This window comes from Varanus komodoensis, unplaced genomic scaffold (assembly GCF_004798865.1).
Source record: "Varanus komodoensis strain SLA01 unplaced genomic scaffold, ASM479886v1 scaffold7_1, whole genome shotgun sequence".
NCBI lineage: Eukaryota > Metazoa > Chordata > Lepidosauria > Squamata > Varanidae > Varanus > Varanus komodoensis.
The window spans coordinates 971,701-997,436 of record NW_025336479.1 but is presented as its reverse complement, the minus strand read 5'-3'; the positions used below and the strand labels follow the sequence as shown (position 1 = coordinate 997,436).

At 47.9% G+C, this 25,736-nt stretch overlaps 1 protein-coding gene across 1 annotated transcript; it reads right to left on the bottom strand.

The window, feature by feature from the left end:
• Nucleotides 1–694: 694 nt before the first annotated feature.
• On the bottom strand, nt 695–19,621 carry SLC16A5 (solute carrier family 16 member 5). Its single transcript, XM_044454043.1, has 5 exons — nt 19,534–19,621; nt 16,246–16,492; nt 11,392–11,535; nt 9,412–10,266; nt 695–4,502 (listed from the first exon to the last, which is right to left on the bottom strand). The coding sequence occupies exons 2-5, from the start codon at nt 16,463–16,465 to the stop codon at nt 4,261–4,263; spliced, it is 1,461 nt and encodes a 486-aa protein (XP_044309978.1). The 5' UTR covers nt 16,466–16,492; nt 19,534–19,621; the 3' UTR covers nt 695–4,260.
• Nucleotides 19,622–25,736: the final 6,115 nt, after the last annotated feature.

Genomic DNA, 25,736 nt, shown 5'->3' with positions numbered 1-25,736 from the left:
TTAGCTGCAATCCTATGGTCCCAAGTGAGTAAAGGTCTTGTCCGGGTGACTGGATCGTTTGGATACCATCCTGAATGTAGAAAAGAGGGGCCCATTTTCAAAGGTTGAAATCCTCCTAGAATCCCCCATGCCCCTTGACCCCTTTTGCCTCTCCAAATACCAGAGCTGAGGTTTCCATTACAGCTTAGAGGTGGCGTCTCTCCCTTGGCCTTGACGTATGAGGATGGGCACTATCCTACAGCCCGAAACATCCTCCCTATGATTATAGGTTTAGAGCCTTAATTGACTGAATAATGAATACCATTTTAAAAAGCTATGAATCTAACCCTTTATTCTGAAGTCAGGAAAGTTAGTATTCATCTCGCCAGCTGAGACTCTAGCACAGCCATTGGTAAATGGAGTGAAACAAAAACCATAACTGACAGGAGGGTAAATATAAAGCCCTCTACCAGACACAGTTTTGGAATCAGTTGGGCACGTTCTAGGAGAAGACCTATCCCCATATCCCTTTGCTAGAAGTATGGTAACCAATTGTTACACGAAATCATATTTGCTTCTTCCAATAGACTTAGAAGAGAAGGGTAGTGACAAGAAATCTGAACTTCCATAGTAAACTTGCATTGCATTTGCATTATATTAAAGTCAAACAATTTTGAGTTGTTTTACTATATTTATTCATTAAAGGGTAGGAAAACCCACTAAAATTTGGTCCCTTCTCAGAAACAGTGTATTCTGAAAGCAAAAACAAAACACATAATTATCCTGAAAGAAGCACAGAGATTGGTGTGCATTACAGTTCAAAAGCCTTAACTTTGCCAAGTTGCTTTTGTGCTGTTCACCTTACAAAAGTTACTAAGTGCATTTGACTTTTTCTAGTACACCACACACAATGCTTTCCAGCAAGTGATGTAACAACCTTGTAACAAATAAACCACAATCCTGAAACCAAGCCACTGCAAATTGCTTTTAGGTAGTGGCCTACATCAATGCCAATTTTGTGGTGCTTGGTAAAATAGTTCATGGCTTCTTAAAAAGAAGGGCCTCATTCAGTGTCCTATATAAACATCATTACAGCAGTATGGGAAATTAATTGATGCTGAGCTACTGGCAATCTGCACATTTGTTAGTAATGTGAAGTTTTCCTTCACAATTTTTTGTGCTGAATACCTTGCATATCTTCTAGCAGGCAGTCCATTTCTGGTCTCACTCAGGTACAGAGGAAGCAGAATGAAAACGTTCAGTATGTGTCTGGCTTGCTGTGCTTTGCTTGTGAAAGAAGCACAAGCTATTTAGAGATGTTTGGTGAAAGCTGCTGACCCACAAGAGATAAATAGGAGAGGGGAAGCCAGGCCACTTTCACTAATAACAGGATTACAAACTTACTATCTTATTTCCAAGATCTGGTAGCCAGGTGTATGGAGCTTCTAGACTTAAATGTCCCAAGTAACTCTCATAGGTAAGTGTTATTGTTACCAGTATCTTTCATGATGTTCTCTAACCCATTGGAAAAGCCCTTAAAACATGTACAGGGCTAGGTTGAAAATCTACTTTTGCATGTTCCATGTCAACCCTGAACATGGTAGGGCCCTTCCTATCCTTTATATTGACAACATTCATATATATTTACATATAATAAGTGCATGTGCTACATTCCGAAAACCTCCCAAAGCCCTGAAGCACAAATTGAACTGAGGCTTCTGTTTGGTATGTAGTTACTAGGGATCAGTGCAGCATGTGGAGTCATTGTATTGTCATACACAAAGACCACCCAAACCCCACCTGCAGGTGTTACATAGCTTCATGTTGCTTCCTTCCTCCAAATTAAAGGTCTAGATCCTCAGACCTGGGGACCAAATCCAGCTCTCCAAGTTTCCCAAGGCGGCCATGCTCCCTTTCCCTGCCAACTGGCCAGCGTTTATTTGCTGGCTTCCTAGCGCTTGTTCCATTTTCCCCTACTCTAAAAGGCTGTGGTTCTCCTAAGGCTTAATTACTACCGGGAGTAAGAGCTTTCAGCTAAAGTTGGCTGGTGTTCTGGCCTCACCCCTTTTGCCTGCAGCCCTTCCCACCACTCAGATTTATGCCCTTTCCTCAGAATGCCTCTGAAGTGAAATTTGGCCCTCGGGCTGAATGTGGTGCAACGTCCTCGCCCAAAGGCATCGTGGGAAGATGGTTTGTGACCTCTAACTGCTCCGTCACTGCAGATGATGGTGATGGAATGCAATGGCTTTCAAGCCACCCTGCCTAAGGAGAATTTCCTCTAAGTAGAAAAGCTCAAGAAACGAATGGCTTGCCCACCTGTTCTTCTACTAATTGTTCCTGTGCATCCATGTAGCACCTGTTAACCAGCAGGATAAGTGAAGTGGATGCTCCAGGAGACGGATTTTGGGGCCCCTTAAGGGTAACAGAAAGGCAGAGGAATCTGATGCACGGTGTGTGTCTCCCCTCCAAGGGCCATTGAGACATGGTGCTGCTCTGTCCTTGTGTAACTCACTCCTTTTAGTGAGGCTTAGGCAGAAATGGACCGCGTCACTTGTTCTTCGCGGAGTCATTCCACTCGGTTGCAAGACACCAAAACATCTGGGGCAAGTCTTGCATGAACATGCCCTCCGTCTGGTCCTTGAAATGCACACGGATTAATATAGACGTGGCAGGTCAGAATCCTTCAGTTGTTCATTCCTAATCCTACTGACCTTCTTAAAGGGTAGACTGCATAGTCATTGTTCCGTGCTATTTTAAACCACTTCAGGCCTGTATCAATCAGAACGCTTCAGGTTAGTGTTTACAGAGATACAAGAACCAGAAGAACAAACTGTGAAATGAAGGGCTGGAACTGGGAAAAGTAAACACAGTAAGTCTGAATTTAAGCATAGCTGTGTTCCTATTCAAACACTACTATTTGATATGCATAGGCCCAGTGGATCAAATGCAAAAGATTTGGCAAACTGAGCTGCAATTTTTCCAGTCAACTCAGTAACAATCCTGGGTCAGTTTCAGAGATAATCTTACCATGGATCAATATGAAGCAATCTCTTTCGGAAGACTATTCCAGAGGAAGTGCTCTATTTCCCAAACTATATTTTTTCTCTACGTATTTCTGAATGCAATTAAAAACTGTCTTGATTTTGACCCACAGAGACGGCTTTGCTTGTGACCTGTTGTTTCAGGTAGGAAGGCAAGAACAGCATTTCTCATCCTTAATGCTTCTTTACACCCACATATGTCTATAGAGGGTCAGTTTGCCCATATACTATGCTTGTATAGCTCACACATTCCTCCTGGGCTGACTCTATAGGCACCTAAAATGGCCAAGATGGTGCACTGGATGAGATCAAACATACCTCTGTGTTTCCATTGCACTATTCTATGGTCTAGTCAGTGCTTCAAGAATTGTTCCTAAAAACAACAAAAGGACCGACTGTTTTGTTCAGCAATGGCCCTTTCTTTTCAGCAGCATGAATTTCAAATGGGAGCAAAGGGGATCTAAGACACTATTGGCTAGACTATATAGGCACTTTGGAGCCATCCTAGTTTTTGGTGGACTATAGCTTCAGATTTGAGCCTTTGTTATCCTGTGAAATATCTTTGAATGCAGATGTGGCTCACTTTGGCTAGTAGTACATACAACCACACCCACCCGATTGGACTACTAAAATTGATATATTCATATAAGAACTGGCCTTCAGTTATATAGCACGAATGCAACATTCTGTGTAACATTCAAAGCGCCCGGTGGTAAAGCACCCTAAAAAAGCTGTATCTTTGTGCTTGAAGGGAAGTCAGCCAACTGACTTCACAGTGTGTTCAGTTATAGCAAAACACCCTGCCCAGAAATGTTTTTAAGTCTTATATAACTGTCCCTTACTGGACTTGCATGGTTGTCAGGGGGCTAACATAATTTATAGCCCAATAAGTGAATAAGTTCTTCCATTCTTCTTCACTGGATTATATCATGAAAACCTGATAATAATAGAAATGTTTGAGCTTCAAGTAATGCAGATCTTGTCACAGGACCATGCCCTCTTCTGTCTCCCTGGGGTTTGCATCACGTACAAGTTGCTTAAGGTACTCTTTGGATTTCTGGATGTCCTTGAGCTCTTATCCTCAGATTTGGAATCATTATCTAGGACTCCAAGCTTAACAAAGCTGTGTAGAAAGTCACAACAAGAAAAAGGTGGGCACCAAGAAAGCAGGCACATTCTCCTTCTGCTTTCAGGCGCTTAGGGTTGTGAGGAATGCAACATTCTTCCAGCTTTTCTGGATTCAGATGCTGGTGACATAGATGACTTCGGGAGGGCCGTTTTTGTCGGGCCCCGCCTCAGCTGGCACTTCACTGTATTTGCCCCTCGACGGGTCCTCAGGGGGTGGCTTTTGAGTTTCCGTTAATTTGTTCTTTGCCTCCATGGTGCAGAAGCCAAGACCCATGAAGAGAGCTGCGGATACCATGAAGAAGCTGGAAGCGTAGAACACGTAACTAAAGTGGCCTGTGATATCCACGAGAAAACCTGCAACATAATCAAGTGGAAAGCTCAGGCAAAGACATGCTGAAGTACAGAGTTCACCTTTTTAATACGAGTCCTGTCTCTCCAACCTGTGAACTGATGTCTACAGCTGATCTCATGGGCATAACTGCCCCTGGTACCTTCCTTTCCCTCCTCCTCCTCCTCCTCAAAGGATATGCCTTCACCAGAAACAGAGACCAGTTCAAGTGCCGTGGCTTCCCTGCCCCATCACCAGAACAAACACTGGAAATTGTCATTGGTAACTGGACTGAGAATCAGCTGTTGTTCAGAAGCTTTATTTTAACAAATTTTATTTTCCCAATATTTTAACAGTTAATTGGTTTTATGCTTGTTTTCAGCATCATTTATTGGATGCAGTGTGTTGTGTGTTGTTTGCTGTATACGGTTGCTTTGTTTTGTTTTTTGTAAGTCATCCAGAGACTTTTAGTATTGGAATGGCATATAAAAACTTTAAATAAATAAAAATTAAATAAACACACCGGGGCGGGGGGGGAGGGGCTGCTGTTTTCAGGATGCCTGGGGAATGAGTATTAAAATAGATTTAACTCTGTGATATTGATACAACTAAAATCTCTTTAATGAACATTGTTCTCAGGCACATGGCCAGCCACCATCTCCTTGTCTATTTAACAGCAGAGTGTGGAGCTTTGGTTTGAAGGGTCAAATGGATTGGTCGAATGAATCCTAAATATCTGCTCAGGGATGGAATTACACTGCAGGCTCAAGCAAATGTCACTTTCTCCATCTTCAGCTCCCCAGGTGTAAATCAGAATCAAAGTAACCTGTCTCAGGACTGGGTGGCAGACAGATCAGCCTCTACTGGTAATTTTCTGGGTGATCACCAAGAGTTTCTGACTCCCAGCTCTTTAACAAGCTCCTCCTAAATGAGGCAGCAGAGGTGGAAGGAAGCTTTGGGGGAAAGCCAGGGCTGCTTCCAGACAAGGTTTTCATGCCACTGTTGCCTGCCCCCTTTGCAAAATTTTTCAGATCTAGAAGAGGAGGACTTTCAACTTATAATCCCCCTGCATTCTCCCACTGTTTCACCTGTCTTTTCCCTTATCCAACCAGAAGTGTACTTTTGTGACAAGACTGTGAGCTCCATTCCAGTATTGAAAACAAATTCTTGGGCAGAGCTTGTTCCTCAATGCTATGGGGACCTCCTACTATTTTGCGCCTGGCTCCAGTTGGTGGATCTTGCGGTTCTAGGAAAAAACAAAGAAGGCCGAACAAGCCATATATTTCCCTGCAATCTCCTAGTGTGATTGTAAAGACATGTTCGCGGAATGTTCTGTATGCCTGCAACCTCCGGATAATCATCAGCATCAATGATTCTCAACCTGTTGTCATGCTGCGACGGACCCCTCCAGAACATCATGCATCGTCCTGGCAGCGTTAGGAGCTCTTGGGCAGGCATGCTGGATCAGCAGCACTGTGGTGCAACCTTGCCCCCTTTCATTTTCATTCCTCATCAGCCCTCACCCTCTTCTCCCCCACCATTCTGTGTCTTCAGCAGTTCCGTCTTGTCCCTGTAGTCCTTCTTTGTTCTTCCACTTTCTCCCTTGCTCCCTTACCTTCCGCACTCTTCTTTCTGCCTGGCCCTTACCCAGGTCTTTTCCTTACCCAGAGGTTTGTTTCTGACACAGCATGACATCCCATGAAGCCTGTCCTTCAAACAGCTGTAGATTTAGAGATCAGGACTAGTTTCTGGACTTGGAATCCTGCTGGTCCAGATAGCAAAGTGATTTGGCCAACAGTGGCTGGACAGCCCATGGGCATCTTCCCCCAACCCAAGTTTTGCGAGGCTCTCCTTCTCATCAGTCCTCCGAGAAGAGCTAAGCCAAGCTACCTGAATTTTCCTCAGGACTCCAGTTCAGCCTTCCCCAATCTGGCGCCCTCAGAATGTGATCAGCTACAGCACCCAGCATCCCTAGCCCAAATAAAGAATGGCCATGCTGCTTGCTATGATGGGAATTGTAGTCCAGTGCATTAGGATGGTGCCAGGTTCAGGAAGAGCAGCTCATGGTCCAACCTAGGGCTAGCGCAGGTCTGAAGAAATAGGTCCATACTACCACTGCAGCGCCAGGCTTGGAACCCCGCTGCTTCAACTCCATCCACCTCCTGTACTTTCAGATTCTTATCTCAGCTCCCAGAACTTGGCACTCAATGCTAGAACTCCTCTCAGGCCAACAGTGACGCCTAAGCAATCTCAGCCTAGCTTTATCCTGGATAACACAAGTCATTTCGGCCCCACAGTACTGATGCAGATTTCGCCTGCCCAGACAGCAGGTTCCTTGTAAACAGAGTTTTTTGGGAACGTTCCACAGCAATCCACTTCTCAGAATCTGTTCTAGCTGACATTTTGGTTTGCTTCATTGAGACACATCTCATGTTAACATCTGTGTTTGGTTTGTGCAAAATAAATGATTATTTCCCTCCTGTGGCCTCTTTTTTTCTTTTTGTTTTTGTAATAAAGTGACTGAATCATAACTTGCCCAAAGGCATCTCTGGTTTCTATTTCCAGAGAGAAAAATATCTGTGCATGCAATTTGTTAATTTTGCTTGATCCAGAGGGCCTTAAGTTTCTGGCTCCAAGGGTCTGTGGATACTGTAAACAGTCGCCTGCCTACTTAAACCCTACTAGGGCATCAGGCAAAACTAGCCGTAGCATCTCAAGGCTGGCAGTCATGTTTGCTGTGTTACCCACTGGCTGTTGTGTTGAATACTGCTAAGTGTGAAAGGGAGACGCAGGCCTGAGAACAGACAGAACACAGAAGCAAAAGAGCTGTGCCTGTCAGCAGTAACTAGAGGAATTTTCCACATTTAGAGTTTTGGGAATATCGTGGGTGCTCACCTAAAATGGTTGCTGTTGTGCGCATGGACTCAGAAGAGTCCTTGGTGGGTGCACAAAAGGAAAAAACTTCCCATGAAAACCAGAGGGTTGATGAAAATATATTCTGGTGTCAGCAGAACAAGCTTTACTCCCCAGCTGCACAGACGATGAGAATGGAAGTACAGGAGATAAGGAAATTCAGGGAGGTGTCCAAACAGAAGAACATCCCGAGACCAATTTGGTTGTTGATGAGGAAACAATTTTACCAGGTGACGATATGGGATGTGGGAATGTAGGAGATAACATGGAGGAAGCTGTTGAGGATGCTCATTCTTGCAGACACACGTGCAGATTGGGACAAATAGAATCGAGACTGATTGAGCGACGCAGGGAAAAGGGTCACAGTGCCACGCCTCTGGAAGGACGGCCCCGAAGGATTCAGAAGCCCAGTGTAAGTTGAACTTAATTAGAACGAGAGGACAACTTCCTAGCTTATCTGACTGTAACCAGGGCCGTCTTAACACCATTCTGGGCCCCGGGCAAAGCAGTGTACTGGGGCCCCTACGACAACTACAACTACTGTTAATTTTGGAAGTTTTCCAATTTTCCAAGGGTTAACATACACAGATTAGTATGGGGCCCACGGGCGAGGGCCCATCAGGCCCATGCGTTACGATGGCCCTGACTGTAACTGCAATACTGTGTAGAATAAAACTTGTGTAGTATCAACTGGAGTGATTGCTTTCGTTGGGAAGGAGCGCCAGCCACGCAACAGTTGCCATTGAACTGGTGGTGGGATAGCTCATTAGGTTGTTTCCAGCCACAAAATACCCATTCCCCAGAGGTCAATGGGACTAGAAGAAAAGACTTGCTGAAGAACGCAAGTACAGGGCAGAGGTACAGGCCAAGCTCTGAAACACAAAACTGCTTTCTTGATCCAAGTTGGTGCTAGAAGCCAGCCCCTCACTTTTCAGCATGCAGCCCTCCGAGGTTAAAAAAAATAAGTTAAAAAATGAAGGTATAACATAAAAATCGGGTGGGGCAGGGAGCTTAGTGGGCACCACAAGAGGTGGCTGCAGACACTGTGCCGGACCGGCCCAAGCTGTTAAATATTCTCAGACCTGATCTGACATGGTTTAGCTTTTTCAAGGGCATTAAAATACAGGAGCGGACATACAGAGGTGGATCTAAAACCATAAGTGAAATCCTAATCATGGAAACAGTGAGTCTCAGCACCCACTAATGGAAGGGCTGATTCTCCTTGCAGCCCTTCAGCATCTGCTCTAGAGGACTGGGGTGGCCTCCAGACAGGCCTGGGAGGTGGGGCAGAGAGGAGAGAGCATATACAAAAATGTTCTCCCTCCTTTCAATTAGTAGCAGCTTCCACTCAATCAAAAGGCTTTTGCACCTTTGACACAACCCATCAATAATAATGGAGTAATTAATATCTACTATTTTGTACAAGTCTATAAAAACTCGTATCAACCAAAACATTTCTTCACTTTCTTTTAAAAATGCAGTTTTTCATAATGTTTTTGCATACTTTTGTCTTGTGTGTGTGTTTTTTTAAAGAGCTGAAATGCACCAGACAACCATGGTGGTGGCTCCCCAGTATGGTTCTACAATGGGGCTATCAGGTTTTTAATGTTTTCCATAGCAAACATCCACGTATGTGTGTTGAACGTGAGTGCTACATAAAATTGGGTGTTAACTGCATGACTTGTGACATCCCACTTACAAAAGAAAAAGAAATCAGTTTGGGGAGGGCAGTGAAGGACAGGGAGAACCTTCAGTCCCTTTTCTGCCTACTGTTTCCGAAGAAGCTCAAGCATTGCCTTCCTTGTATCTGTTAACAGAATCTGAATTACTCTCTGGGGTTGGAGGATAGATGACCATCCAGGAAAGAGATCTGCAAGCTCCCAGGTAAGTTCTCCTTCTTTCTAGTCGTTTACCATCCACAATGTCTGCTGGAGTCCCTAAGGCACTAGAAAGAGTCTTTCCGAGGCTGAAGAAATTTTCCTACAGGGAATTCTATGACCACATATTTTATCTGCCTCTTACCTGCAAGAGGGGGTCCAATGAGAATAGTGATGCTCTCCAAGATGGTGAAGAGACCCAAGGCACTGGAGAACCTGTCCATTTCTACCACATCCATTAATACCTGGAAGATAAGTGCACCAATGATGCTCATGGAAACACTATAGACCAAGCAGTAGAGGACAAGAATATTGTACCCCGCTGAGATGGCACAGATGAGGTTGCTCAGGCCATTGAGCAAGACAGCTGTGCTGAAGAGGTAGATCCGCCGGCCAGTGAAGATGCTGAGGCCCGACAGCAGGCCGGCCATGGGGCGCATGAATATGTTGATGAACCCAATGGTGGAGATGAGGAGTGCCGCCTTGCGCTCCTCGACACCATTCAGAATAGCATAGGGCACCAGATAGATGAGGGGCAGCACAAACCCCATCACCATCCAGGCTACTCCAATGGTGTAGATCTGGTAGCCTTTGTTCTTGAAGAAGATGTCAAATGCCAGGTACTTCTGCAGGGTCTGGAAGCAAGCGGCAAATCTGGACTGACGTAGCAGCTCCTTGTGATGTGCACTGTGGCCATTGGACAAATGCGCCCCTTCCACTGACTGCCCCTGGCAGCAGCTCAGCGATGGGGCAGGCGGCTTGGTGGGGACCGGTCTCATCACAGCCCCACACACGCAGCAGTTCAGCAGCATGCCCCCAAAGATGAGGAAGGTGTTTCTCCAGCCCATCTCGTCAAGCAAGTACTGGGAGATCAGTGGCCACAGCGTGAGGCCAATGGAGACGCCCGAGGAAGCCAAAGCATTGGCCAGGGTTCGCCGGTGGGAGAAGTAGTAGCCAAGCACTGTCACACTTGCCTGGAAGCTAAAGCACGATCCCAAACCTTTAAGGAAAGAGGAGAGGAAAAACAGGAATGCGCCACGCTGGAGATAGACGGATGGATGTTTGATTATGAGAGCCCAGTATTTATCTCGAGCTTTTAAAGGGCTCAGTGCAGCCAGTGTCCCTGCACTTGCTCAGGGGCACCACTGAAAGAGGGCAGAGAAGGGGTGAGACATTCCCCACCCCAATTTCAGGCAACATCGTTTTTCAGCAGCATCCATATTTGATGGCAACTCACCAGTTCCTCACAAATACAATCTATTATTCTGAACAGTTAAAGGGTCCGTGCCAAAGCTATGGCATCCCTTGGCTGGAACAACTGCGCATGGGCATGCACATGTGTGCACACGGATGTCTGTCTGTGCCCGCCACAGAGGGACTGGCCAGGGTTCAATAACACTTGCTAGCATTTGATAACATGGCTCCAAGGACACATTTAAAAAGTGACCTCATCAAAACTCCTTTAACTACGTTGCTTGATGCTGATTTAGCTGTTTAATTTAACATAGCCAGGCTCTTACCCCTACGCAGATCGCTTTAATGTAATGAAATGTCATAACGAAAGCCATGCTGGATCAGACCAAAGGTCCATCTAGTCCACCACCCTGTATACATAGTGACAAAGCAGCCGCTCACAGGTTCCCTCAGGCAGGATGGGTGCCACACCTCCTCCTGCCCAGCTGCTCAGCAACTGGTGTATGTAGGCAGGCTGCCTCTGGGAAAGGAGGTAGAACATTACCCAAGGCTAGCATGCACTGATAACCTCCTCCCTAATGTAATGCAATGATAATTTGTCCCTCCCTACTGAAAAATTCTGAAATAGCATTCATGTGTAACATAAGCCCATATTCTTAGCCGTGTATTGCAGGTAACTGACAATGGAGTGCCGAAATCAGATCTGAACCAGAATCACACTCCTCAGTCCTGTGGAAATGCTATTGGGATTAAGTCCCGGTGAATCCAGTGGAGCTTACTTCTGAATATATTCATGCATAGGGTGCATGGCCAGCCACTTCACTATACTGTCCTTCAGCCTCTGAGTCCCATTAGACATGAGGAGAAACAGTGTGACAGCAACCCTGGATGACAGTCATAGATACCCACCCAAATAGTTGGCTGTACTCACCAGTGATGAATCCAGCTGTTATATAAAGCTGGCTAATAGATTTGGAGAAAGAACTGGCAACCATGCCCACCCCACTGAGAAGACCTCCCAGCATCACAGTGGTCCTGCAGCCAAATCGCTCCACCAAAATGCTGCAAAGCGGTCCTGAAAAATAAACATCAGTGTCAGGGCAGGAGCTCCAGATGTGGAACTACTACGGAGAATGGAAGACTGCTCCATGGCAAAAGTGATGCTGCCACGCATCCGTGGGTAAGCTGGTCTTCCTCGCCATTCTCCTGCATGTGGTTCATGAGGAAGGAAGAGTAACATATTTTAGATGCCCTTTGAAATCACAGCTATTCACATGGGGGGTTTCCTCATCTATGCAGAATGCTGCGGCTACTCTGTTATTTTTATAGGATTGGAATGTTTTAAGGATGCAATCCTATGCATCTTTAGTCAGAAGAAAATCCTGCCACTCCTACCATGCCCCGGCCATTAATTATGTGAACTAGCATGTCGCCATGTTGTATTTCAGGGCACAACTCTGCACATATTTTGGCAGGACAGCCACACACAACTCTCAGCCTGGCCCAGCCAGCTTTGCGGGCCATTTCCCCTGCCTGAACTTGTGCCCTTAGGGATGCAGTATCTTCAAGCAGCACAGACTTTTGTACTAAATATGTAAAATACTATCATATGTGCCTTTCCCATCACCCACATAATTCAAGGCTATGTCTTGTAAAACAGAATTATGAAGGGTGGGGAGATAATCCTAGGTCATTATCGTTTAACTTCCTGCTTAAGAGGATCACCACGAATGTTCCCAAGCAAACACTTCCACCTGCAGGATATGGAGGAGGCCTAGTTCAAACACGGGGGAGGCAGGGGAGAATGGGAAGTGACTGCCTTGCTGTGTATCAACAACCCAGAAGGCAAGCAAATACCATGGTGGTAAAAACTAGTGACATGTATAATTGCAGGCAAGAGAGAATGCATGAACTGAGCATCAGGATGCAGGTTTTCAGGACTGGAGACAAGAACTGATGGTCATAAGCTAGCCAGAGCTATTGCAATGGAGCTGGAAAAGTAACCTGAAGAAATACCAGTCAGTTTTCAGAGCATAACATTAAGACAACATGCTCCTTAGATACAGCGAAGTTCAGGCTGTTGTCTGAATTGTCCTAGAAATAATTTGTCAGCAATGACAGGAAGCAGGTGGTGAAGCTCGGGGGCATGCCCCAGCTACAGGACCATGTTACGGGACCACAACTTTGTTGGTTAACAGGTGCCTCTCGGGTAACAATCTCTCAAAGGGAAGTGGTCTGACGACATTTCACTTTCCCTCAGGACATGACTTTCTCAAAAAGTTGCACAATGAAGCAGGTGTGAACAGGAAGTGGAGTTTATCCTTTTTGTGACTTTCCAGTAGACTTCAGGTACTGCTTATGTGACTTGGCTCTATGTCCCTGGCTTCTGTGAAGGAGGCGTCTTTCTGTGCAGAAACAAATTGTGGCCGCTTCCAGGATTGAGAGCTGCTAGAGCCCCTAGTTAGAAGGCGTGGCACAGCTCTTCAGTCTCTTCCTCCTTCACGGATTTTCCATGGGAAGACGTAAGACAGAAGCAGCACTGGGCAGAATGTGGGAGGCTCTTGCGTGAAGGACGGCAATGTCTGGACACAAGCTCCACCGGACAGAAGACGGAAAGCTTGAAAGACCCAACCGTCCTCCACAGCAGTGGGACAGACGGGCTGTTCAAAGGGATGGCGTGAACATTCAGCCATTCAGCCATTAAAATACTGGGAAAATAAAAAGGTTCAGGCCTAGCAGTGAAAAGAGCAAAGAGTCGGCGCCAGGTATACTTCTCTGGGGAGCAGATTCCACACTTGGGGCACCACCACTGAGAAGGCCCTTCACCTGGGAGCAACCTTGCTGGTCTCTTTCAAAGAGGGCTGCTGGAGAAGGACCTCCGCAGATGATCTTTCAGGCACAAGGCCTAAAATTCAGGGATGACAACTGGCTTGCTGGTGCATCCCAGGGTCTGATATGGAGAAATTACAGTTAGGATGGCCAGTTATGATTTTTTTTCACTCTTACTCATAGGCAGGCTAAATCCCATATCTTTAGGTAATGGGGCCGCCTACAGAATCATACAGCTATGTATTATAACTTGTCCCACTCTTCTTTCATAGTTCTTCACCTCCCCCTGTATTTAGCACAGCCCTGTGAGGCAGGTTACGCCGAGTGAAGGAGAGTGGCCCAAGATCACCCAGCACGCTTCGTGGCTTTGTGGAAATCTGGTATGTCTGGTCCTGGGGGCTGAAAGGTATCCCAAGTCCTCAAGTCTAATCTGAAGGCACAGGCAGGGACTGAAAAGGATAAGGTGAATTTGCTCAGGGCTTCTGCTTATTTAACAGCTGAGGGCATGAAGAAGCACGTCAGGTTAGGCGCTTCGCTTCACGCAGCTGCTTCTGCATCTCTGGGCACGCGCTTTTCCCCTCCAGGCTCTGCTTGTCACACAGGTTTCCAGTGGTCATAAACAAAACAAACAAAGGAAAATGGGCCACCCTACCTGGGTCACCTCAGGATACGCCCAAGTAGAGGGCACGGCAGCCTCGTGCAAGAGGGCCTGGCAGCCCCGGACTGAAGTCTCTAACAATTTAAGGGCATTTCCCAGATACCATTTCACTTCTGCACATGGGAAATAAGTTGCTGACTTGGGTCCAAAATTAAAAGACAAAATGATTATGCAACTTGGCACGTGCTATGGATATGCTCGGTAGAAGAAAACAGGCCTAGCCTGTTTGTTTAACACAAGTTTAATATGCAGAAGTTACCAGGCTTAATTTATACTGTTAATTTATATTATTTTAAGGAAGTTTATTTATGTTTGTGAGCAGCCCAGAGGCTTCGGCGAATGGGGCGCCATGGAAGTTTTCTAAATACATAAATAGGCGATGCTTTTTGTGGCACGGAGGATAACATGCTCACCTGCTGAATTCTCTGTTAAAGGTGAGGGAGCAAGCCAGTCAAATTTTCTGGGCCAACTGGCAGCTTTACATTAGCCTAGAAGCAGCACACACTTCCCTCTTACACAGCCTTAAACGTCAGTCCAGCTTCTACGTAATACTTTGTCTGAAAGCTGATGGGAATAAAGGATTGCAGCTTTTTCCCCTGGCTAGGTTTTGTCCTTTCAACCATCAGAGGTTAAATGCAGAGGAGCCTTGCCAGAAAAACAGTTTGCAAGCGTAATCATATTGTAGGTTGGAGAAATTTGAGGTACATTCTCTCTCCTCCTCCTCTTGTTCAGCTCAGCATAAGCCTATTATATGTTTAATCATTGTGACAGCTTAGATTTCTTTCCTCTGAATCACTAGTTTACGTAAGCCATCCATGTGGATCATATATATGTACAATAGGCTGGATTTCTGGCTCAGTGTGGTACTGTAGCCTGAAAAGACTTCTTCTTACTCAGATAAGGTTGTTTTGTTTGTTGGAGGAATTATTCATGTCCATTTCCTTTTTCTCTGTGGCATCACTCCCTTCACTACTTCTGATCCTTCCAAACAGAAACTTCCTTCCTTTGCCTGAGATGTAAAGCATCTTGATGCACCTCATCCCAGCTGGTCTCAGGGGACACTAAGCTATCGGTACCCTCAGGTCACATGGCTGCCCTTACCAAGATACAATCAGAACACCCTGAAAGCAGATTAAATGCACTGAGATTGTGTAAGCTAGGGTGGCACATGGACCTTATTTGCTATGTATAATATCATTTAGTTTATCCTACTGTATAGCAGCAACAACACAATGAAACAAAAAGCAGTTTAAGAAGCAGGAGGGAGTGTTACACAGAGTAAGGAAACTCTATGGGGCATGCCGTCCACACAGTGACATGGACGAAGGAGGTCAAAACAGAGCAGGCTGTGGAAAGCAGAGGCAACTCAAGTTTGCAGCTCTTTTCTACTCATTGAGGCTCTTTTCTACTTGTTCCTACTGAGCTCTGTAATTTCATTTTTCATGTACTGCCCATATATCCTATCCAATGGCAAAAGCTCTCTAGCCTGCTTACAATGATCAAAAACCTTAACAACATGATATTATACAACATATAATATCTGTTTCTCTGGTACAGTGATTATGATATAGTATTTCTACCCCGTTTTTCCCTCTTGTAAAGAGCCCACAGTGGCTTACATCCTTCACTCCATTTCACTCTAAATGAATGGTTACAGCCACATAACAGAAACATGCAAACAACTCAGGATATGTTGGCTTATTATCATTTTATGTACTTATGCAGCATTTTCTAGCTCTGCCCAGCTACTATTTCCCATCAAATTCCCAACTTTCTGTTTTGTGTCCTTTCACAGGACACAAATAGAGAAACTATTAGTTGGTAGGATGAATTATCACCATCCAGTCCATAATATAATGCTCTGCTACCACATAAGGTATATAAAATATATGGATTTCTGCCCAGCTGGTTCCAGACCTATCGTTCTCAGCCTCATAGCTCATCCTAACTCCAGAAAGGCAGCAATTCCTATAAAGGGTCAGCCAGGATGCCCCATCGTATTCTAGAAACCCTTCTGATGGGTCACCAGATTACAGGTGCTGGATTGTGGCAAGGTGATACTAGAAGTCTGGATCAGGAACTAGAACCATAAGGAAGGGTTTGAGCAGAAGACAATTCTGTTAAAAGAGCTCCTTGGCAGAATAATATGTAACTGGTCACCCACCTTCCCCTGCATCTTTGCATCAGAAAGCGAAAGGGAAGCTTACAGATTGCATGGTCTGATGACTCTCCATAAGCCAATACATCCCCACAGGTACCTTTCAAAAAGGAAGGCTAGAAAGGAAAATGAACACTCACCACCTGCGTGTAGCACAGCCGTCATGATGGAGGGGAACCATGATGTCTCGCTGTTGCTGGCTTGGAAATCATGCTGCAGATCCTTGAAAAAGACCCCAACACAGGCAGGAAAGCCCAGGGTCAGGGCGTGAGCCAGCACCGTGGCTACTAAGACCATCCATGCCCATCCACGATCCTGGAATCTGGAGCTCTGAGGGGCTGCCTCTCCCTCCTGGGGCATTCTTCCCTGCAGCTTTCTCTGAACAAGCTTAATCAGAAGAAAACAAACAGATGGATGTGGGACAGCAGCAAGTTCAGTGGAAAGGTGACAGTGAAGGAGCTATTGAGCAAGAGTCCATGCCAGGAGCAGGAGACTTTTCTGTGCCTCTCCAGAGAACTCCTCAGCCCTTGCCTGAGTTCATCAGCCTGCTTGGCAAAGGGCTGCCTTCCCTTTTACTTCACGAGGCTGCGAGAGCCTTGTGAAATAGTATAGGTCACACCTGAAGCGAGGAAGTTCGCATTACTTGGCATAGTTTCCTGGCTTGTTTTCCCTTTCACCTGCTTTCAGACTACAAACTCCCCTTGCCAAACTCCTCTATCCAATGTCATAAAATTCTAGTGCCAAGAAGAGAAAGCGTGCAAATGTCAGTGACGCTGCAAAGTATTTATAGTTCTGCTGAGCATTCAGAGGACCGCAGTGAGTCCTCTCCCACAAGCTCCTGGGGTTCATTTCAGGTGCTGGATAGAAAGTTCCAAAAGCCCTTCCGCTAAGTGTCACTCCATGTCCCTCCATGGGTGAACGGATGGTCACGCATGACGCTTGCATCTATGTTCATTTGTTCTATGTTCACAGAACTCTAGTCTAATGTTCACAGGGGCTAGAAAGTACACTTGATACACCAATCAGTTTCTTCTCCTTTCCATCCCACACAAAAAGCATTTCTATGCGCACACAAATAGCACAAGAAACACACACAGGTGTGCTTTAATGCACCTGTAATGCCATCCTCAAAAAGGCCCTGAGGAGGGGCTGTCCCTTGAATTGGGTTCCACAGCGAGGCAACCCCCCGAACCACCGAGGTTCCGGAATGAAGAAAGACCACCATGGTTTCCATGTGAACTCCGTAACCCACGTCGTGCTGGAGAGCAGACAGAGAGGCAGCTGTGCACGCGCGCGTGTAATCTATATGCTGCCCCATTAGCTGCAGACTCTCCGGGCAGCTCGCATACAGCCTGTGCTAACACCTGCTCTGCAGGGCTCTCCTTGCTCTGGGCCACAAACGGCCAGCAGGTACAAAGGAACACATGCACATCTTGGACATGAGTCTGGCACACCTGAAAAAATGCCTGATGTGGTCACAAACGCGGCCACAGGGAAGCAGGGCTTGTTTTCATTTCTCTGGGAGCAGAGGCGTTGCCAGGCAACTGCAAAAAGCCTTCCTCTGCTCTGCTCGCTTCTCCTCCCTGAGCCCCACGAGCCAGCCAGCCAGCCAGCCTGCCTGGCGGCCTCACAGTCATCTGGGGGGAGCATGCACTGCACCCTGTTTTCGAAGCCCCACAGTGCCATCCGGAGCTGAAGCAGGGTGGAGTCTCGGAGCTGAATGCCTGGGTCTAGAGGAGATTCGCATGAGCAGAGGCTGTGCTGTCCTTAGGCATTTTCTAAAAAAAGAAGAATGTTCAAATGACCCCACCCATAGTCTGGAGAGTTAATTTTTAATGACACATACAAATTCGCTGAAGCCAGGAAAATTGCACCCCCCCCATGGATTCCACTACCTGACATGCCGATTCACATGCCTTTGTGCACGGCTGCTCCTGCACAGAGCCGCGCGGTCACCTCTGCACAGCCTTCTCCACCCGGATCCCAATGCGGGGCAGGCAGGAGGAGAAGGCACAAAGGCTCCTTTCAGCCCGAAAGGCACAGCAAATAGCTCCCTTCCCTAGTCCTGCTGCTGGAAACTGGCCGAAGCACACACTTCTGGCTGCACCGGGAGAGAGATCTGCACCTCCGCTGCCGCTAGGTCCTTCCATGGTAATAACATCCTCATTCCACTGAAAGGAGTAGTACTGAAGCAATCCGATGCACTCAAGGGTTACACCTCCTGCCTCCATATTTGCTCCAGTTACTTTTTAGTATGACTTAAGCGTGTTGCATGTGCATCTCTTTGCTGGGGACCGGCAAAGCCTGTCCCCGAGGTCTCCTGGGTTAGGTGTCTTCCTTGGGAAATGCTCGACAGTGTCATCAGGGGGCTACAGCTCGTTCTAGGCAATGACACTTCCCTCTTGCACACCAGTGCAGTCGCTCTGGACTTGCTTACCGACACCCCCCAAGGGAAAGCAGCCACTGCCTGGCAACCGCAGACCACAGAACAGAGATGCCAGCTTAGGGACCAGAGGCTGCCACAAACCCAGACGCCAACCCCATCCCCGTATCTACTGTGGCTGCCCTAAACATGGCGGCCACAACATCTGGGCTCATCCCCTGCTTGTCTTGCAGCGTGATTTATGCTGCCTTCTGCCAGCGACACCCTGCCCCTTTCACACGGGACAAGCACCCTTCACACACCAGGAGAAAACGAGTGTGCAAGGGACATCAGGAGCAGCAATGTTCAAAAGCTGGCATGTGGGGGCAGGCAGCAAGGACACTCTGCCACTGACCTGAGGGCGAGCCCTCCTGGACAAAGACACGTCAAAGCTGGGTTAGCCAGATGGACTTTAAAGGGGCACTGACCGCTGGGCTCTTGGTTCCCCTCTACCTCCTACAGCTTAAACTGGGATGAAGTCTTTCCAACGGCGGCGCTGCATCCGTTCATGAGCTTTCCTCATGCCAGGACAGTTGCGATAGCAGCCACGCTGTTTTGTTCTGTGCTCGGACAAGAGCAAACCTCCCTCCGCCCCTGAAACAACCGTCGTGAGAGAAGTTCATCTTCCCCGTCTACTGGAGAGCGATTATTTCCGCCTCAGGCCAGCTGCCCCGCTCCCCCCGTCCGCCCGCCCGCCACCTCTCGCCGGGAAGGGGGCCGCTGAAGGCAGTTTCATTTTCTTTTGGCAACAGGAAAGGAAAACCCAGCGCCGCCCGCCCGCCCGCCCGGGAGCCTTCGGCGGGGCAAGCAAGACGGATGGGCCACACTTCCTTCCCGCCTCCCTCCGCGCACGGCAGCCCGGCCGCTGAGGATCGCGAGGGACCCCGCAGGGGCAGGGAAGGGCACCGGATGGGAGGGGAGCTCCGCGCAGCGCGCGCACCCGCGGGCGCGCGCACCGGCCTTTCCGAAGGGGCCCCGAGCCGGTCCCCCGGCCGATCCCCGTTACCTGTTCGCGCCGGCCCAGGGTGGGCGCGGGGCTGCCGGCCGCCTCCCTCCGGGGAGCGTCCCGGCCCCTTCCCTCTCGCTCTCCTTCGCCTCTCCCCCAGGGGCCGTCGGAGCCCTTTCCTCCGTCCGCCGCGGCTGCCGACGGAGGAGGAGGAGGAGGAGGCGGCTGGATGGCGAGAGCCTGGATTATCGCTCACTGCGGGAGCCACCCCGGGCGGGAAGGGATCAGGCGGGAGCCGTCGGAGGGAGGGCGAAGGCTGCGAGGAAGGACGGCTCCGCCGCGCTGGCGACCGTGCAGTCAGGCACTGCCGCGGTCTGGCCCGGAATGGGCGGCCTCGCCTCGGCTTGGCTTGGCTGGCTTGGCTTTCAGAGGGCTTGCAGGGCCATTGTCCGCGCCCGCGCTGAAGCCCGGACCTCGCGGCTGGGCTATGGCGGGTGCAAGAGCGGCTCTTGTGCTGCAGGGAGGGGTGGGGGGCAACTGCACGTGAAATTGGTGGCGTGCGCAGGCGGCGTGGTGCGTGGTGATAGTGCGGGGCTGGAGCCCAGAACGCCTGGGTTCCGGTCGTCTTTGGCTGACTCCGACGCTGCTGCTGACTCTCAGGCTAACCTACCTCACAGGACTGTTGTTGTCAAGATAATATGGAGAAGAGCTGCGTAGGCTGCCTGGGGTTCCTTGCAAGAGGAAAAAAAGGTGGAATATGAATGCAATGTGATAATACATGTAATAATAATAGTTACCTTTGTATCCAATGCAATGAGCTCAGGATGGAAATAGCATACCCTATTAATCTCTCTCCTCTCTTCTTCGCAACAGCCCCATGAGGTTGGTTGGTTAGAGATATGGAGAGGGAATGGCTGGCCCTGAGTTACGAGAGAGTGCACGGCAGAGCGGGCATTAGCACCCAGGAATCCAGAGCCCCTGTTTAACAATTCCCATTATGCTGAACTGGTTGATGGAGTGCTCCCGCATTCCAAAACAAAACTGGCCCTGTAAATAGAAAACTAGCATCTCAGGAAGGAAGCATATGCAAACTAGCCTCTCACATAGCCTGTCTTTCACATACCCCGTAACCCTGCAATAGGTCTGCAGCAGCAGCATAAACCTAGATCCAGAGTGGGTAATTTGTAGGCCAAAACTGGAGGGGCGCGACTCCCATCATGCCTCATCATTGCATATGGCAGATGGGAGTGGTAGGCCAAAAGATGGAGAGGACCACAAAATGTCCACCATTGGCATGGACTACCAAGAGTTACATTGTTTATTCAATTCAAATAGTACGCTGATCACAGAGGGACTGATTAATGGTGCAGTCCCTAACCCTTATTAGACTGAAAATGCCCTACAACTTGCAGCCATGCTGGAGTTTTAGGACTTTTTTCTGTCTAGACATGCACAGGATTGTAGGACTTTTGTCTGCTCCTGCAAAAGCAGGAAAGTGTGTGTGTGTGTGTGTGTGTGTGTGTGTGTGTGTGGTGGGGTACGCTAACTACTGGCAGTGTAGGCAGGCACGAAAGGATGCTCTGATGGAAAGAATCTCAGCAAGGTAAACTTCCACCACCCCTGGTGCTCCACTCAGCCTGAGGCAGAGTACTCTGGACCTTGTAGCGTACCCCTGAGGTTGATGGAACAGGGGCCCAAGCCTGCACCCTCTGATTCCAAGCCCTGGGCCAGGGCCCTTAACCAGTAGGAACAACCAAGGGGAAATGTCTGAACTTAGTACCAAAGACAATTGAAATAAAAGGCATGCTTTCAAATATGATCAGCAGTAAGTTTATTAGCGAAAGGGGAAGACAATGACACACAATGGATTATTATCTGCAAACAATACTTATATGGCAAAACAACAGAATTGAATCTGTGTATTCACACCAGCAGCACCAGTCTCGAACCTCAGAAAGCAAGCCCTGCAAAGCAAACAGTATGCAGGGAAACGCAAAATCAAGCAAATCCCATTGAATTTAATTCCCCACAGTCTTTAGCAAGTCTGAGGCGATCCCTATTAGCTAATCATGAACAAGCTTTAAACGATCTGCCTTGCCTTTGTGTAGGCAGGAAATTCTGACACTCTGAACTCATCTGCCCAGTTAGAGAGCGTTCTGCTTCAGCTGTAATGACCTGAGAAGACACACCCAGGTAACTTAATATGAGCCCTTCTGAATGGAACTGTACATGTGCCTGAAACACAGAAGAAAAATCGATTGGCAACCCATTGAGTTGTTTGTAACAGTAGGCCCACAATGTGTAGAACCAGGGAGCAGGCCGGAAATGTAGATGCTCCTGAGGAATAATCACAAATGCTCCAAAGAGTGAGCAAGCATGTGTGCTTCTGCAGAATCTGGACTTCCGTGGAACCTGGTTGGTGAGCTTTCAGGTTGATAATCACCTGGTGTAGCCACTTGCATTCCCAACTGATATAGGAAGGATTTCAGTGGGGATGTAGCTGCTCATCACATTTCTCTGCCATCTTTCCTCCAAGAAGTACTAGCAACACACTGAAGTTGCTTCAGTTTGGTCCTCCCAGCAAGCAGTGCTGGGTGGGTGGCATCCAATAGGACACTTCTGCCTGTTGGAGATCTTGCCCCCACTGCTTCCACATTAACAATGTTGGGCTTCTGGGGCACTCTGAAATGAGTGGAAATGCTTGTTTCTGGAAGGAGGCAGGCTGGCAGAACTCATGCAAGGGAGCTGTACTGGCCTGCCACCTCCAGAAAGAAGCATTGGTACTCATTTCAGGGTTTGTCCTAGAAAACACTACATCTCCTTGCATAAATGGTGGGTCCTGGGTGCACAATAAAATCAGCAAAACCCACTGGAGGGGAATCAGCAAGACAGCAAAGAATCAATGTAGACATAAACTCTCCATTACATTCTGCCCAGTGTGGTGCAGGCTTTGCTGTGAAAAAGTGGCTGGCCCAAGCCCAACCAGTGGCTGAGTGGGGACTTGAACCCAGTTCTTCCCAGTCTAAGCCCAGCATTCTAAGCCATCTTTACCCAACCTTGTGCCCTTCAGATGCACTGGACTGAAATGGGCTGTCTGGGAAGGATGGGAGTTGCAGTCCAATACTATGGCAAGATACCAGGTTGGGGATGTCTTCTCTAAGCACTGCAATGCAATGGCTCTGATTCCATTAACATGGGATGGAGGGAGAATTAAGCAGTAACTGTGATTCAGAAGGCTCTGACTGAGCCAGTGTGATGCTGCTGAAATTTAGCATTGCTGCAGCAATGTCTTAATCTCTATCTACTTTCAGAAACCTGATGCAATTAGGGATGGAGAAGCCATGACTCATCCTTAGATATCACCAAGGGGAAGTTAGGTAAGAGAGTAAGAGGCTAATGTTAAGGCAGGCATTGGCAGACTTTTGGCTGCTGGGATTCACAGTGTTCAGCTCATGAGCTCAAAATGTACAAATCTGAACTTTGTTATAATTTTCAGATTTCAAGGTGTGTGTGTGCCTGGGCTGGCCTGTTGGTAGTAAAGATTTCTTCATACGAATGCTGGGATTTTATTTATTTATTTATTTAAAACATTTCTATGCTGCCCCATTCGCCGAAGTCTCGGGGCGGCTCACAACATAAAATTAAAATATAATACAACCAAATATACAATAAATTAACAATATAAACTAAGTCGCCCTGGCCAGATAAAATAAGCAAATAATATTAACAATTAAAATGACGTTTAAATAAAAAGGTCTTCACCTGGCGCCGAAAAATAACGACGGCGCCAGGCGGACCTCTCTGAGGAGCGCATTCCATAGATTGGGTGCCACTGCAGAGAAAGCCCTCCTCCGAGTACCTACCCTCCTAATTTCTTTCACGGAGGGTTCCCAGAGAAGGGCCTCTCCCGCAGATCTCAAGGGGCAGTCGGGCATATATGGATGTAAGCACTCCTTCAGGTAACCAGGACCCAAGCCGTTTAGGGCTTTATAGGTCATCACCAACACCTTGAATTGAGCCCGGACTTCAATGGGAAGCCAGTGAAGCTGACGGAGGACTGAAGTCATGTGAACATAACGCCCAGTCCCCATCAGCAGCCTGGCAGCTCTATTTTGAACCAATTGAAGTATCTGGACCGTCTTCAAGGATAGCCCCACGTAGAGCGCGTTTTTTTTATTTATATATATATATATATATATATATATATATATATATATATATATTTTCATAGCCACTGAATGACTGTGTGACTTGATGAGCCAGGCCTGTTTGGTCTCGGGCCGCCACACCACCTAAGTGTCTCATTACATGCCTTGCACACAGCTCATGCATCTGTAGTGGACAGAAATGGAGATACTCCTATGGAAATGGAAAGAATCTTGCAGTCAAGAGCAGATCCCAGAGCTTCCCTTGGCTGGGCTGCTTGCAAAACAGCCAGAGCGAGAGCAATGTGGGCTCAGGCTGTCATGAACAAATGTTTTTCAAGTGCCGGATGACTACACCCTTGATAATGAGGCTGGGAACAGGAGACTGCTTTGCAGCGTGGCGTGCACCTTGGGAGTGCCTTGGGATGCAACCAGGGAGACACAGGGGTGAAGCCAAGGTTGTCATCCGAGGCAAATGGCTGGCAATCGCTGCCAACAAGGGATAATTAACTAGCAAAGGATCTTAACATTTAACTTGGAGGAGCAAGCCAGGAAGCTTTAACACTAATCCAGCTACTGCGGAGACACAAGGCCTGCAACCAGTCACAGTTATACTATGCTAAATATTATTCCGAAAAGGCGCAGGCAGGCAGGGCTTTTCACACTAGCCAAAATTCTTGGGAATTGGGCATCTGCCTATAGATCAGTCTGTAGTCCCTGGAAATGAATATAATGGCAGCAGTGTGACATTTAAGGTTTCGTCTGTTGGTATGTTTTTTGCTGCACTGGGTGGGAGAAGCTGGAAAGGACACAAGAGATATATATTGTCTGACTGGTGCAGGATGCATGAATGGAGCTTTTTTGGCTCAGTGACTAAACTGGTGAACTTGGTGATCCAGTTGTGGCATCACAGCCTGGCGGCAGTTGGTGGGGGCAGGGGCCGCGGTGCTAAAAAACGCAGAAAAATTGAGACTGACTTAGAACAACTCTTGGGTCACCCTGGAGCAGTTACAAGACTGGTTCAACTATTTACTGAAAAAGTGTTTTTGGTCATCATGTTATTGGGTTGAGGGTTGGGTCACAGGCAGAGATACAATAGGAAGAACTACAAGAAATTGTGACTTGTTCACAGGCGTGGCACAAGCCAAGTAACCGTGGCTTGTGTGATGTGTTTCAGAGTGGAGGAATTTGAGGACCCTGGAGATGAAGCACAGGGCAGATGGTGCTATTCTGGTGAGAGGCTGCAGCATCATTCAGAGGAAGGCAACTGAGACAGGCCCCCGCTCCAGGCGCCGTGATTTTCCTGGCTTGCCTGCACTCCTCCCTAGCCTGAAGGGGCTGGTGGTGGATGCCGGCCAGCTAGGTTTGCCTTTCCCCAAAGGACGATGGCCTCTTTCAAGCGTGCTCACCAGGGCTTCTTGTGCAGCACCGAGCTTGACTAAAGGGGCAGGGAGGGTAGTCTTGCCTTGTGAGAGCCTCGCCCCCTTGATCAGACTCCTTAGGCAATGGGTAGCTGGTGCTGGGTACCTCTACCCAAAAACAGGCGCCTGAGGCAGGATCGGTTTCTGTCGCCCACTGCCTCACAGCCTCCCTGCATTCACTGACTGGTGTCCTGCTGAGTGTCGTGTTGAGGAGCCAAAGTCCTGCAGACTCCGGGGACTTTACTTTTCATGCTGAGGCTCCCTTGCCAGGAGCAGCTCAGGATGCATGGCCACGATATCCACCGTGTGCCCGTCTGAGATAGCATCAAGCCCAGCACATGTGACTGGAGAAAGCGCTCTGTGGGTGAGGGACCCAGCAGTGGCTCCAGTGACTCCGATGGATCGCTTTCAGGCTAACCGTGGAGGACCAAGTTTGCCCCAGAGGCTGATGGGTCCAGGTGGGCTTCTAAGGCTTCTTGGGAATTTTCTTGCTGGCTTGGCCAGTGATCCTCCTGAGGGCCCGGTCTCTCATTGGAATAAGGGGATTGGCCAGGCTGTCAATGCAGTCCCTCCGAATCTTCCGTGTTCTCTTCTTGAAACGTTGGTATTCTGAGCAGGGTGATGCAAGTACGAGGTCAGCAATCAAAAGACAAGTGGCAGAAGACACATCGCAAGTTCAAATGAGCACAGGCAAAAA

Coding starts and splice junctions, on each gene's coding strand:
- SLC16A5 (XM_044454043.1), bottom strand. CDS start 16,465: ATGCCCCAGGAGGGAGAGGCAGCCCCTCAGAGCTCCAGATTCCAGGAT. Junction 10,267..11,391: donor AACAGCTGGATTCATCACTG/GTGAGTACAGCC, acceptor CTTTCCTTAAAG/GTTTGGGATCGTGCTTTAGC. Junction 4,503..9,411: donor CATTGGACCCCCTCTTGCAG/GTAAGAGGCAGA, acceptor ATTATGTTGCAG/GTTTTCTCGTGGATATCACA.